The sequence below is a fragment of the Tupaia chinensis genome, unplaced genomic scaffold (assembly GCF_000334495.1).
Source record: "Tupaia chinensis unplaced genomic scaffold, TupChi_1.0 Scaffold000026_1, whole genome shotgun sequence".
Classification (NCBI taxonomy): domain Eukaryota; kingdom Metazoa; phylum Chordata; class Mammalia; order Scandentia; family Tupaiidae; genus Tupaia; species Tupaia belangeri.
In genome coordinates this window covers 1,840,751-1,855,412 of record NW_006159456.1, presented here as the reverse complement: position 1 = coordinate 1,855,412, position 14,662 = coordinate 1,840,751, and the positions used below count along the sequence as shown (strand labels likewise).

Below are 14,662 nucleotides of genomic sequence, written 5' to 3'. Positions count from 1 at the left end.
CGACGTGACCATCCCCCCTGGGGGGTGATTTCTCGCTTTCTGTCTCTATGTCTCTCTCTGTCTGTCTGGCGAGCGCACGCGCCCTACAGTGAAAATCTCTCCAAAAAAAAAAAAGCCAGGGTTTTGTTGTTTTTTATGGATGAATAGTATTCCATTGAGTATATGTGCCACAGTGTTTCTAACCATTCATCAGTTCATGGGCATTTAGGTTGTTTCCATGACTTAGCAATCATGAAAAGTGCCACAATAAGCATCGATGTGCAAGCATTTTTCGATTAAGTGTTCTTCTGTCCTTCAGGTAGATACCAAGGAGTGGGATTGCTACAATTTATGAATATTATTAATTCCAAGTGGTAAGTCATCACTGGTTAATGTATTGTATTTTTGTTTTACTAGGTAGTTTCTTTTTTTGGAAGTGTTTGTGTGGAGAAAGCTCCACAGAGGATATGTGTCACACTTTGGAGTCTGCTGGACTTAGCCCTCAGTTGTTATTGGTAAGGTTTTTTGTGGCTTGATGCTTTTCTTCCTGGTAATTATCATTCAAAAGTCTTTTCCCACCTCAAAACCACTGTGTTTTAGCATATCACGGGACATACATGAGAAGTTTCCAAAATGATCAGAGAAATTTGTAACCACCATATTTAATAGAGTAATATGATTTTATTACTCTTGTTCCCTGTAAATTTTAACAAGCATACTTTTGGGGTAGCCTGAAAGAAATTTAGAATCCTATAGGTATGCATTCATTTACAGTAGACTTTGATCATCAGAAAAAGCTCTCATATTAGAACTAAAAAAGATCCTAGAGAACAATGTAAACTTCCCTTAAAGTCTTGGAGAGTTGTTAAACATTTCTAAATTTTGACTGCGTGTTGTCATAGCTATTGGCCCAAAGTCCTCTTTATGAGTTCATTTCCTTTATCCACTTCAACTCCCTATATTTCTTAACATTTCAAAATTATTTGAACTAGTACATTTAAATTGACAGCCTTTATTTTAGGAGTTTGTGTTTTTTGTTTTGTTTTTTGTTTTTCACAGAAAGGTACTGTAGTATTAAGCAATCAAGGCCTTTCACAGATTCCAGTACTTATAGAAGATATGATACCACACATTTAAACTTTAAATTATGCCATAATTAACTGTGAACAAATCCTATGAATCTTAAAAATGTCTCGAATTTATTGACAGCCTTTATTTTAGGAGTTTGTGTTTTTTGTTTTGTTTTTTGTTTTTCACAGAAAGGTACTGTAGTATTAAGCAATCAAGGCCTTTCACAGATTCCAGTACTTATAGAAGATATGATACCACACATTTAAACTTTAAATTATGCCATAATTAACTGTGAACAAATCCTATGAATCTTAAAAATGTCTCTAATTTGGGCCAGCAGATGGCATAGTATTTACGTCACTGGACTCCCCACATTGTCAACTGCGGTTTGAGTCCTGGACCCGGCAGCTTAAAGCACATTGGGCGCGTGTGCATCCATGTCCAAAATCCCAAGAGGAGAATGGAGGAAAAGGGATTGTAGTGTGGTCATCTTTCTTTCTTTCTGTCTGTCTTTCTCTCTTTCTCTTTCTGTCTCTGTGGCTAGCACACACACCCTATAGCAAAAATCTGTCTTAAAATTTTTTTTCAAATGTGGGACCAGCAGTTAGCATAATGGCTATGTCGCTGGACTCCCACGTAGTCGACCGCAGTTCGAGTCCCGGACCCAGTGGCTTAAACTCACGCCGGGCGCGTGTGTGTGCGTGCCCGCCCAAGATCCCGAGAGGAGAATGGAGGAGAAGGGATTGCGGCGTGGCCATCCCCCCTGGGGGGTGATTTCTCGCTTTCTATCTCTCTGTGTCGCTCTCTCTGTCTGGTGAGCACATGTGCCCTATAGCAAAAAACCTCTCAAAAAAAATTTTTTTTTCAAATTTAAGTAAATAATGCCAGCTCATAGGCATCTTAAAAGTCACTTATGTTGACTTAAGTGTTTTTTTTTTCAATCTGTTTTTCATGACTTGTCATTTGATAGTTTCATGTACTTTTTCTCTGCTGCCAAGTGTGGTACCTTTGTATGGCTAAGGTAAGGGCAAGACCTACTGCTTCAGGTCCTCCCTCTCTTTCCAGTCGGAACCTACAGCCAAGCAGCAGGTCATTAGTTGACAGTGAGTCTGTGTTCATGGAATAGTGTCCTTTCTAGTAGTATGCTCCTTAATAGAGATTTGGAATGGTAAGCAAAGCTTGACCCTAAGGAGAGATGGAGACCATGGATTTTAGATATCTAACAGATAATGAAGAACCTCCTAGGGCATCTCATGCTACCTCTCACGTTGCATGGCATAACAAGCAACCACTTACTTCCAACCAAAAGAGTGCATCATCCATGTGCATGTGTGTGCTGGCTACAGAATGCAGGTATCTATGTTAAATATATTTGTTTTAGATTTTTAAAAAATCTGAATTTTATTCTAGTCTCTGCTCCTGAGTGTTTGGCTTTCTAAGGAAAAAGATATTTTGGATAAACCACAGTCTGTCTGCTGCCTTCATACAATGCTTTCCCTCCTGAGCAAGATGAAAGGTAGGGTGCTGGTGTGTGTTGTAGTTCAGTATTTTCAAGGTTTTTGCTACTGCTCTTGGAAACAAAGATTGTGTTTGAAACACCACAAAAAACTGGGAGGTGGCCAGCAGATGGCATAGCAGTTATGTCACTGGACTCCCCACTTGGCTGACCTGATCGCAGTTCAAGTCCTGGACCCGGTGGCTTGAATCATACTGGGCATGTGTGCGTGCATGCCCAAGATGCCAGGAAGAGAATATAGGAGATGGGATTGCAGTGCAACCATCCCCCCAAGGGGTGATTTCTCACTTTCCCTCTCACTGTCTCTGTTTGTCTCTCTCTCTCTCTGGCAAGCACACACACCCTAAAGCAAAAATCTTTAAAAAAATAACAAAGACTGGGAGGTAGGATACTTTTTCTTAACAAAAGAAGACTACATTGTATAAAATATTTTACTATAAATGTATTTATAGTGGTCCAATAAAGCTCTTGATGCATTTGAAGTATGCTTTCATTTATGAAAATTAAATTGATATTTTATGTCACCATAAAAAAATAAGAAGAACAATACCTTTTCTTAACTTGGGCAAATTGAATAGTCTTGGGTGGAAATAATATTTTTCCTGTTTTTTTTTAATGATTATCAGAATAATAATCTATTACGCTAAAATATTTAGTAGCAGTTTTTAATAATGATGGAAGTATTCCAAATAGGATTTTAATACTGTTCAGAAACAAGATGACTTCACAGATAGATTCCTAATAAATAGAATACTATTCTATTTTGAATAAAATAGATCATAGATTATTTTCTAGTCCATTCAGAAATATACAGATGCAGCAGTGGGGAATTTAATTTTACCATTATGTTTAACATTAAAGAGAAGGCAAAACAAAAATTGGTGAGTACGATTCATTCTTCAGTTTTCTCCCTGTCCCGCAGTGGCCATCGACGAGATGTGGGACTCCCAGTCTGTGTCCCCGTGGTGGCAGCAGATGCGCACGGCCTGCATTCAGTCTGAAAACAACGGAGCTGCTCTGTTATCTGCACACGTTGGGCATTCTGTTGCTGCTCAGATATCAAACAACATGACAGAGAAAAAAGTAAGTGGGCAAAGGTGCAACTCCCATCTGTACCCATCCAGTCAGCTAGGGATTTCCTTCTTTGGAGGTACATCATCTTTGGTGTTATGGAACTAGGATTTGAAATGTTTGTCTGGCAGGGTCTTGTTGGGGGTTTTTCTTTTTTTTTTTTTTTTTTTTTGATGAGGAGGGAATGAAGCATGCTGCCCTCAGTCCGTTTGTTCAGATCCTATGCATACTTCAGTTTAGCAGACACCACATGGTACAAGGGGGAAAGTGCTGAAGTTGGGAGTGCAGAGAACTGGCTTTCTGACAGTAGCTGGTGCATGTGGCGAGTCCTTTTAAAACAAGTCTCTTGACTTCAGTTTCCTCATCTATAAGAGGTCAGGATTAGACTGTGTTACTGCTTAGATTTATTAAAAGTTTTATGGTGCCAGAAGGAAACGTGGTGGTTAAGGCATTGGATCCCACATGGTGACCCCACGGTTCAAATCATGTACCCAGCTGCTTGAAGAACATGCCTGTGTATATGCATGCATGCCCAAAATCTTGAGAAGAGAATGGAGAAGGGATTGACATGACCATCCCCTCTAGGGAGTGATTTCTCACACCCTCCATTCCCATCAGGGGCACTCATATCCTATGACAAAAAGTTTTGAAAAGGGAGGGAGTGGGACCAGCAGTTAGCATAATGGCTATGTCGCCGGACTCCCATGTAGTTGACCATGGTTCGAGTCCCTGACCTGGTGGCTTAAACTCACGCCGGGCGCATGTGCATGCGCGCCCAAGATCCCAAGAGGAGAATGGAGGAGAAGGGGTTGCAGCATGGCCATCTCCCCTGGGGGGTGATTTCTTGCTTTCTGTCTGTCTCTCTCTGTCGCTCTGGCGAGCGCGTGTGCCCTATAGCAAAAACCTCTCCAAAAAAAGAAAAAAAAAGGGGGAGGGAGTTTATGATTGTCTCTACTTGCCCTCCCCTAAATCTAGTATTGAATGATTAAATTTTCTATTGAGCTTTTACTTTGTGATTTTTCCTCATCTCTTTAAAACTTAACACGTTTTTCACACACACAGACACACACACACAGAAGACTAGAATCCTTTTAATCTCACAATGGATCCGAATTGGTACTAATAGAAAAAGTTATGGTTCTTGTCAAGGTTGTCCCAGAAAATGTTTTGAAGTGTACTCTGGTTGAATCGGGGTTGCTACTGCAGGATTCCATGTCATCCTTGCCCCAGAGACTTCTCCCAGTCTACTCTGAACCCTCATGTCCCATCTAGTTAAGTGGTGATATTCATGAAACAGCATCTCTGTGTTGCTTCCGGTATTGCTTGACTGCATCATCTTTCAAAGTAAAAACTCATTCAGGATTATATTGATTCAGAATCTTTGCCAGAGAATCACCAGAGCCTCTTCTGTTAGTTTTCCCAAACAGTTTCAGATGCTGATTCGGAAGCCCTCACGGATTCCTGGGAGGCCCTTTCTCTTGATACTGAATACTGGAAACTCCTGCTTTTTAATAGAGGATTGTCTCATACTTCAGACTCTGCTTCACAGCAGAGGAAACACTCGGACCTCGAAAGTGTCATTGCTGCAGGCTGAGCCACTTCCAAGACTTTCTGTTAAAAAATTATTGGAAGGAGGAAAAGGTAAACCGAAGCCTATTTGAACATTTGCATCTATATTTTAATGCCACGAGTGTTTATATTCTTTTTAATAGAAATGCCTGAAAGAATAGAGAAAGTGAAATACAGTGAAATTTAAAAAATAATAATAACGGGCCAACAGATGGCATGGTGGTTAAAGTGCTGTATTCCACATAGCTGACTGACTCCACAGTTCAAATCCCAGCCCCAGCGAATTGGAAAAAAATCTCACTGGGCATATGTGCATGTGTGCCCCCCGCAAAAATATTAATCTTAAGAGGAGACTGGAGGAGAAAGGATTGCAGTGTGACCATCTCCACTGAGAGGCAATTTCTCACTTTCCTTCTGTCTCCAGTGAGCACACGTGCCCTATGGCAAAAGTCTAAAACATATAATAATAATAACAACCCTTTATATGGTTCTTCTCAATTAATTCTATAAGTCTGATTCTGTCAATTTCCTGCTTAGGAACCCCCAGATGTAAAACTTCTCCCAGCCTTATTAAATAAGCAGTGGGGGCCAGACAGTGACACAGTGGTAATTAAGTGCTCTCTTTGGCTGACCCACGTGGGAAGATTCCAGGTTCATATCCAGACATTTTCCTGAATATTCATGCCCATGACCCTGGGCCGACTGAAGCTGTCAGTAGATCGTGTCATGAGGACCTTGTTGGGGGAACCTGTCTCTCTGTCTCTCTCACGGAAGAAAGAAAGAAGTTTAAAAAACTAAATATTCAGAGGTTCTCAAAAAGTGATTCTCTGTTTTCTAACATGTCTGTATGAAGCCAGATTTTCCTTATTATTGCCTTTTTTTTTTTTTTTTAAGTTTATTATTCCTTGAGTGAGAAAGACAGTACATCTCCACAGGGTCTCAGTGCTGTGGTTCATCCTCAGCCTTAGCAGCCCAGATCACAGGCACACACGTGACATGAATAGGCAGCCTTTCCATGTGGGTCTGCCTTGCAAAGTATCACACTGAGCCATTGTCTGGCCCCTTTCCTAGTATTACTTCCACCAGAACAGCAGATCACAATCGATAGAGTGCTGAAGCCGATGGGAGAATCCCGTGTAAGTCAGACGTTAAATAAATTGGCAACAGTGTAAAGCTGTACTACTCTTGTCACTGAATACCTTTTTTTGGCTTTGGGATATGTTATTATTAACATGTAATAGATTGGGACCAGCATATGGCATAATGGTTACATCACTGGACTCCCACATAGTCAACCACGGTTCGAGTCCCAGACCCGGTGACTTAAAACTCTTGCTGGACACGTGTGTACATGCCCAAAATCCCGCGAAGAGAATGGAGAAGGGATTGTGGTATGGCCATCCCTCCTGGCGGTGGGGGGTGGGTTATTTCTCACTTTCTGTCTCTTTGTCTCTGTCTCTCCGGCAGGCACATGTGCTCCCATAGCGAAAGTCTCAAAAAAAGAAAAAATGTGATGGATTTTTTTATTACTCTTGTTTTTAAATGAATTAATAAAACTTTGTTTAAATTCCCAGTTTTAATTTCTAATACCATAAATATCGACAGATATAGTCTACAAACCAAAGTTCTTTGGGGTTGTCAATAGTTCCTAGCAATTTAAGGAAATCATGAGACTAAGAAGTTTGAGATTGGCCGGAGCAACATGTAAACGTCTTATTCTCCAATATCTTTGGACCTTGAAGCCAAATCATTTTTTCCATTTCTGTCTTACTTGCTTCCTAGATTTAGTTAAAATGAAGTGTCTGTGTGACTCCCACCTTCGAACCTGAGCCTGTCCTTTTCCTCTCCCCACCTCTCCCACTCATGGGTATCTGCCTTTTACTCATCTTTCAAGGCCCAGTCCTAATGCCACCTCCTCCAAGAAACCTTTCATGATGCACTAATTGAAGGTTTTCTCTCTTCCTCCTATTCTGCACGAAAATTGATTCCTCTTTTCTGGTGCATTATTTCCCATTGTGCTAGAGTCATTTAAAGGGGCCTGTGCTTATCTCCTGTAGGACTATAAACATCTTATTTTTTGAGTTATCTTTGGGTACCCACTGTCCTTATAAGCAACTCTATTAGAGATTTAATACTATTGAAATGACTATTCCTAGGTGTATAAATAACCAGGTATTTATAAATTATTTAGTTAATTTGTATTCTCATTTTTTATAAGACTTGTGACAAGTTTTTAATTGTAAACTCACTTTTTGTTGCCATTTAGTGAAAGTTTAGGGACACTGTTTATTATTAACCTAAGCAATGTAATCAGTGACTGAAATCTGGAATGAGAATTGTCAAGTGATTGAGAAACCAAACATAAGAAATTAGGGTATCAGCAGATGGCATGATGGTTACATCACTGGGCTCCCATGTAGTCAACTGCAGTTCGAGTCCCAGATCCAGTGGCTTAAAACTCATGCCAGGTGCTGGTGTGTGTGTGTGCGTGTGCGTGTGTGTGTGTGTGTGTGTGTGTGTGCCCCAAATCCCAAAAAGAATAGAGAAGGGATTGTGGCATGGCCATCCTCCTTTGGTGGTGGCGGAGGGGGGTGATTTCTCACTTTCTGTCTCTCTGACTCCCTCTGTCTCTGCTAAGCGCACATGCTCTGTAGCAAAAATCTCTTTAAAAAAAAAAAATATAGGACATCCAGCACACCGTTTATTTTCACTTGTACCTGAGTTTACTATGACACATTCTTCTTTTGGAAAAGTTTTGATTTGAATCAAAATAGGAAGAAAAGCAGAGATTTAAAAGTTTTGGTAAGTTATATAAGAATATGTAATTTATTTTGGGTAATAAGCAAGTCTGTTCAAGCATCTTAAATGTTTTTTGCTTGCATTTACAATTTTTCATACTAAATGTATTAACTAAACTATGGTATGATATCACATTGTTGATGAGCTGTGGTCAAGTCTCGCCCTTAAATACTTCACAAGGCAAGTTGGTTGACTATTAAAAGTAATATTATAGGGACCAGCAGATGGCATAATGGTTATGTCGTTGGACTCCTATGTAGTCGACTGTGGTTCAAGTCTTGGACCCAGAGGCTTAAAACTCACACCAGGTGTGTTTGCACGCACATGTATGCCATGTATGCCCAAAATCTCAAGGGGAGAATGGAGAAGATACTGCAGTGTGAACATCCCCCCAGGCCATGATTTCTTGCTTTTCTGTCTCTCTGTCTCTACATCTCTCCAAGCTCACACACCCTATAGCAAAAATCTCTTTTAAAAAAAGTAATATTATATTGTCCTTAGCAGCCTAGGCAATTGTCATGCTGATCAGTCTGTTTTCACTTAAAATGTGAATGAAAGTGTTTTAAAGATGCATTTATTCCTTCATTTTTGTTAGGTTAAGTGTATTTAGAATTTGTGGACATAGAAAGTATGTGACATGCAGACTTGAATACGTATGTATTTATTCTTATCTAATGTTTTCTGAGAGTATGAAGTTAGCTCTGAGATACGGCTGTCCCTCTCGCCCTCACAAGCTGAGTGGTAGGTTGTAACATTGCTGTCAGTCTCATGGCTTTTCAGGGTCACCTCTCAAAACTGAATGTGGGGGACCAGCAGTTAGAGTAATGGCTATGTCGCTGGACTCCCATGTAGTTGACCGCGGTTCGCATCCCGGACCCGGTGGCTTAAAACTCACGCTGGGCGTGTGTGCGTGTGTGCCCAAGATCTCGAGAGGAGAATGGAGGAGAAGGGATTGCGGCGTGGCCATCCTCCCTGGGGGGTGATTTCTCACTTTCTGTCTCTCTGCTCTTTCTCTGTCTGGTGAGCGCACACGCTCTATAGCAAAAGCCTCTCCAAAGAATAAAAAAACTGAATGTGGCACTTAGAGGCACATAGTTTTCATAGGGAATGTAGGTCACATGTTGTATTGGCTCCCTTTAGCAAACACTGTTCCTCATGTGTTGTAAATTTCATTTTGTCTCCAAACTGCAGGTGGCATTGCAGACAGTGTAGCCAAGTGGATATTTAAACAGGACCTCAGCCCTGAAGTATTAAAACTGGCTAATAAAGACAGAGATGTAGAAAATCCAGACGAACCCAAAGAAGGTATTAACAGAGGTTTCCTTGAGGTGTCTGAGGTGGAGATGGACTTAGGAACCATACCAGGTGATACACAAATAAAGAGAAATATGAAATCCAGAGCAGAGAGATGTGGTCGAGCCTACACTGAGGAAATAATGACGTCTCTTTTGCCTTTCAGACTTGCTGTGTTTGGCCTATGAGCAGTTTCCTTGTAGCCTTGAGTTAGATGTGCTCCATACACATTGCTGCTGGGAGTACGTTGTTCAGTGGAATAAAGATCCAGAGGTAAGATTCTTGTTACCTCTTCTTGTGCTAAATCTCTATCTGTGCTCAGACTAGACACAAGTGGGGAATGTTTAATTAGATCATTTATTATAAACACTGGCTTTTCTCCTGTTGTAGTGTCTCCTAGAAGTGTGCTAGACTATTTTTTTTTTTTTTACTTTACCTCCTATAATCCTTGAATAAACCTATGAAGTATATCAGTGTCCCCACTTGTGAGAATAGAAAACTAGGGCTCAGAGAAGTTAAATTCCTTGCAATGGATACACTGCTAGATGTCAGGATTTTTTTGTTGTAGTTCTGTTTTGCTATAGGGTGCCTGCCCTTGCCAATGACAGAGAGAGGGAGGGAAGTGAGAAATCACTGCCAGGGGTGATGGCTATGCCACAGTCCCTTCACTTCCAGTCTCCTCTCAGGATTTTGGTTACACACAAACACATGCCTGGCATGATTTTCAAGCTGCCTGGGCCTGGGCATAAACCACACAGTTGGCCACATGGAATTCAGCCACCTTAATCTCCTTGACACCTGCTGGCCCCCTAAAATTCAGGGTTTAAGCATAGGTTGTTCTTTATATGAAGCCAGCATATTTTGTCCTCGTTATGTTGTGACAGATGTATTTTTTAATTCTTTTCTGAATTCCTATATGAGATGGCACCTACCTAACAGAATATTCTTAGTCTCTAGTCATCATGACAAATGTTGGAATGAAGATCCTGATGCCAACCTGTTATCTAATTCTTCATGATGTATTTTTTTGTTACTTCTCTTACATTTGTCCCAGAAGAACCATCAAAAAGCTGTGTTGAGCCCAGGGTCAACTCTAGTCTAGTGTGAGCCTTGTTCCTCTCCCAGCTCTTTGCTCCCGCATAATTTTCCATCACCATTGGTAGCCACCATCTCTCAGGGCATTCATGGTCTGGAAGTAAGTAGCATGATAGATAGCAAGAGGATTCCTAGCTTGAATTTGGAGCCTAGATAAGTTGCTCACTACTGTCTAGGTTTGGGCCAGTCACTAAACCTCGATTTTTTTTTTCATTTTGTTTTGAATAAAAATGTCAATATTTCAGGGTTGACACCAGGATGAAAAAAGATGTAAAAACTTATGATGGGGGACCAGCAGGTGGTGTGGTGGTTGGGGCTCCTGACACTCCCACATGGCTGACCACGGTTTGAGTCCTGGACCTGGTGGCTTGCTTTCTTGTTTTCTCCTTCCTTTGCTCTGTGTCTCTCTCTGGTCAGATTAAAAATAGTTGAATGAATGAGTGAAGTTAAATGGATAATTCTTAAAAATATATATATAATGGATATTCCCTTCTGCTAGTCAGTCCTTCAGTTAGGCCTCCTGGAAAATTATTTCTCTCAAGTCAAGGTCTTTCCTCTGTTGTCCTTGTGCAGACCATTCTCACAGATTAACTTATTCATACTGTAATACTGAAAGCAATGGTAGGCTGACCTGATAGCACTTCACAGAAGTAGGGTCCCACATGGCCAACCTAGGTTCAAGTTCTGGCCCTGTGTACCCGGGATCTTGACAGGATAGAAAGTTGAAAAAGGATCAGTGTGACCAGGTGTCCTTGGGGGTGCTATCTCTCTCCTTCTCCCTCTCTTTCTCTTTTGTGTGCACATGCATGACTCCTCTGGCATAAAGATAGAATAGAATAGAATATTCTGCCTTCTGCCAAAAAAAAGAAAATGTTAGGATCAGCAGATGGTGTAATGTTTACATCGTTGGACTCCCATGTAGTCAACCGTGGTTCGAGTCCCAGACCCAGCAACTTAAAACTCACGCCAGGCATGTGTGCGTGCATACCCAAAGTCCCAAGAGGAGAATGGAGGAGAAGGGATTGAGGCATGGCCATCCTCCCTGAGGGGCTGATTTCTCACATTCTGTTTCTTTGTCTCTCTCTGTCTCCGGTGGCCACGTGCACCCTATAGCAAAAATCTCTCTAAAAAGAAAAGAAGATGTTCTTTAAAATACAATCCCTTACATATTAAAGGAACACACTAAAAAGAAAGTGATTTTGGAAGGGAATGGATAGTCTTTGATCAATTAAACCTTAACCAAAAAGTGTTTATAGGACAGGAGATCTTCTTTCTTTTTTTTTTTTTAAAGAAATATTTTTTATTTACCTTTATTTATTTATTTTAATTTGACTAGTAAGGGACAGAGAGAGAGAGAGAGAGGGAGAGCACAAACTGCCAGGTCCAGGACTTGAACCACAGTTGGCCATGTGGGAGTCCAGCATCCTCAACCACCACACCACCTGCTGGCCCCGGGACAGGGGATCTTCTGAATGCCCTTTAAAACATCCTCTTCAGTTGACTGCTCTATTATTTACCCTGAATGATAATCGTGTTTACACTCACTACTTAGATGGGATAATTTTCCTTCCCAAGAAAAAAGGAAGAATGAGCCAGCTCTGTGAGGCTGACCCATGTGGAAAGGTTCTGGGTTCATGTCTGAGACCTCCCAGAACATGCCAGGCAGTGGATCATGGTGTGAAGACCCTTTTGAGGGTGCCTGTCTGTCTCTCTTTCTATGTTTCTTGCTTACAGGAAAAAAAAATCTTTATAAAAAGAAAAAGGAATGTTAGAACTAGAACAAGGATTTAATTTCTTATATCCGAATGAATGAATTTCAGTGCCAAGTCTAAGAAAGTGACATTTAAGAAGAATATTCTGTGGCATGTATGTATAAAGGAAAGGCAGCTTGCAGAGTGGGCATGGTACGGACTAAGCTCCTGCAACCACTTACCACAGTAATAATCAGCACAGAGCTTGTTATGACCTCTGGGAATGCTTCTGAACTCTGTCTCAATTTTCTCTTGAAATGAAGGCCATAATAGCAGTCACTTCAAAAGGTTATAACAGTTCAGAGAGAAATGCATGCATAGTACCTGGCATTTTTGTTTTCTATTTTTATTTATTTATTTTTTTAGAGAGAGAAATTTTTGTTATAGGGCACATACATCGCTAGAGAGACAGAAAGTAAGAAATCACTCCCCCAGGGAGGACAATCATGCCGCAGTCCCTTCTCCTCCATTATCCTCTCAGGATTTTGGGTACACATACACATGCAGCTGGCGTGAGTTTTAAGCCATCAGATCCTGAACTTGAACCACAGTCGACTATATAGGAATCCAGTGACGTAACCATTATGCCATCTGCTGGTCCCAAGTACCTGGCATTTTTCATTAGTGTTATCACTAATTAGAATTACCATTTGTTTAGTGTTATTTTTAGAATTGCCTACATTTAAAATAAGTGGCTGTTTTTGTTTGTTTTTCCTATTAAATACTAATTGTCTTGTCTCATCTCAACTGCACAGTTTCACATGCACAACTCTATATATACAAAATTACATATATTTTTTATATACAAAATTATATATCAAAGATCTGAATAATTTCATCAGTATTATATACTGGGCTTTAATATGTAAAGTTCCTAGATATAAAGAATTAAATTTCAAACTTCCCCTCTGACAGTTCATATTTCCTTTCCTGCTTTAATTTTTTATCGATGGGACTTATCACTAATATCCTAAATAAGGTGATGTCTAAGTTCATGGAAAGTACAAGTTTATTTTGAAGCAAAAAAAAAAATGTTGAACTCTATATGTTTTTTTTTATTATGCATTTTCTATTAACTTTTTTGTAGGCCCTTTATACACTGTTGCCCTTCATATAGGTGACTTACCATGTTTATTGTGTAGTGTCCTTACTTGAATGTAACCTTAGTGAAGGCAAAGATTTAGGTCTGTTTTGTTCATTATAACATCCTTGCTGCTCCAAATAGTGCTTGGCACATAGTAGATAATAAATATTTGTTGAAGAATGAATTAATGAATGAAATGTATTTGCAAAAAGAAACTCATTGCTTTCAATTTGTGTGAAATTCTTTGGAGAAACCACTGTTATTTTCCATGGCAAATTTAAGTCCAGATGTTAGTGTATATGACCTAGGAGTTTCTAGGAATTAATAATTATATAGGTAATGTGAATTTAAAAGGGATGATTGAAGTTATCATATGAAAAGTTATATTTTTACCTAATAATTTCACATTTTTATTGCAGCATTTTTAGATAGCGTTATGTAGAAATTTAAGAATTTTTCATTGGGATTTGAAAGACCTATTAAATGACACTCTTGCTTTTTCTCTTTCTCTTTTTCCTCCATATATGTAAGGAAGCACGGTTTTTTGTTAGGTCAATAGAACACTTGAAGCACATTCTTAATGCACATATTCAGAACGGTAAGTAAGCATATGTTAAAAATATTACTGATTGATTCAGAAGATGCATCTTAAATTTTCATTTGCTTGTCCTGCCACATAACGTATCACTGTGTATGGCTGTATACAAAGTACTGGCTATTTTAACCTTTTGGAAAATGCTATTCAGAAAGGGGAAAGGGGACTACTGGTAGTAATTGTCACCTTTCTGTCATCCAAGCCAACTGCTGAAGTTAGGAGTCACACTGTGTATGAATTGAATCCTTCTTTACTTCATCAGTGGAGAAGAAAAAAAGAATGAACTTTTGTGGACTGTAACTCTTCCAGAAGAAGCTAGGATGTCAAAAGCCCAATAGGACTAGACTTTAGACACTATCTTGTACTTCATTTAGTGCAAATATTCTCCATGAATTCTTGTCAGTGAAGACTGCTGATGTCTCCTTGAAACAAATGTTATAAATCATTGTTTTGTAAACAGATTCCTGGTTCTATTTAATAGATATATGCTTTTACTCTAAGAATTGAAGAGATCAGGACTAAGCTAGTTAACTCTAGAAGGTGGTAAGACTAGGTGTTGGGTGGATGAGGAAAGGCATCCCCTTAGGTCTATGTGATAAACTTCTGGAGAAGCTACTTATTTCCTCTTCAGCTGGATCACATTCTTGTAGGTGGTCTGCAGTCAAATTGCAGAAATTATAAAATATCCTATTTTATATGATGCAAGCTTGAAAATGATTTTATTCATCTCTCAAATTGTACTTTCTTCTAAAGGAAAAAGAAGATGTGCGGTGACTCATTTGTAAAACGTGGTGTCTAGATTATTCTCATCTTCCTGATAAAATTAGGTTACCACTAAC

General features: G+C 39.7%; 1 protein-coding gene across 1 annotated transcript in view; it reads left to right on the top strand.

Moving 5' to 3' along the window:
• Window positions 1-14,662, top strand: part of RAB3GAP2 (RAB3 GTPase activating non-catalytic protein subunit 2) — a 102,193-nt gene that overhangs the window by 75,452 nt on the left and 12,079 nt on the right. The window contains 8 exon segments of the mRNA XM_006140235.3: window positions 397-494; window positions 2,461-2,566; window positions 3,489-3,649; window positions 5,052-5,143; window positions 5,145-5,278; window positions 9,197-9,370; window positions 9,465-9,571; window positions 13,760-13,826. Of these exon segments, the coding sequence (XP_006140297.1) occupies window positions 397-494; window positions 2,461-2,566; window positions 3,489-3,649; window positions 5,052-5,143; window positions 5,145-5,278; window positions 9,197-9,370; window positions 9,465-9,571; window positions 13,760-13,826 (939 nt within the window).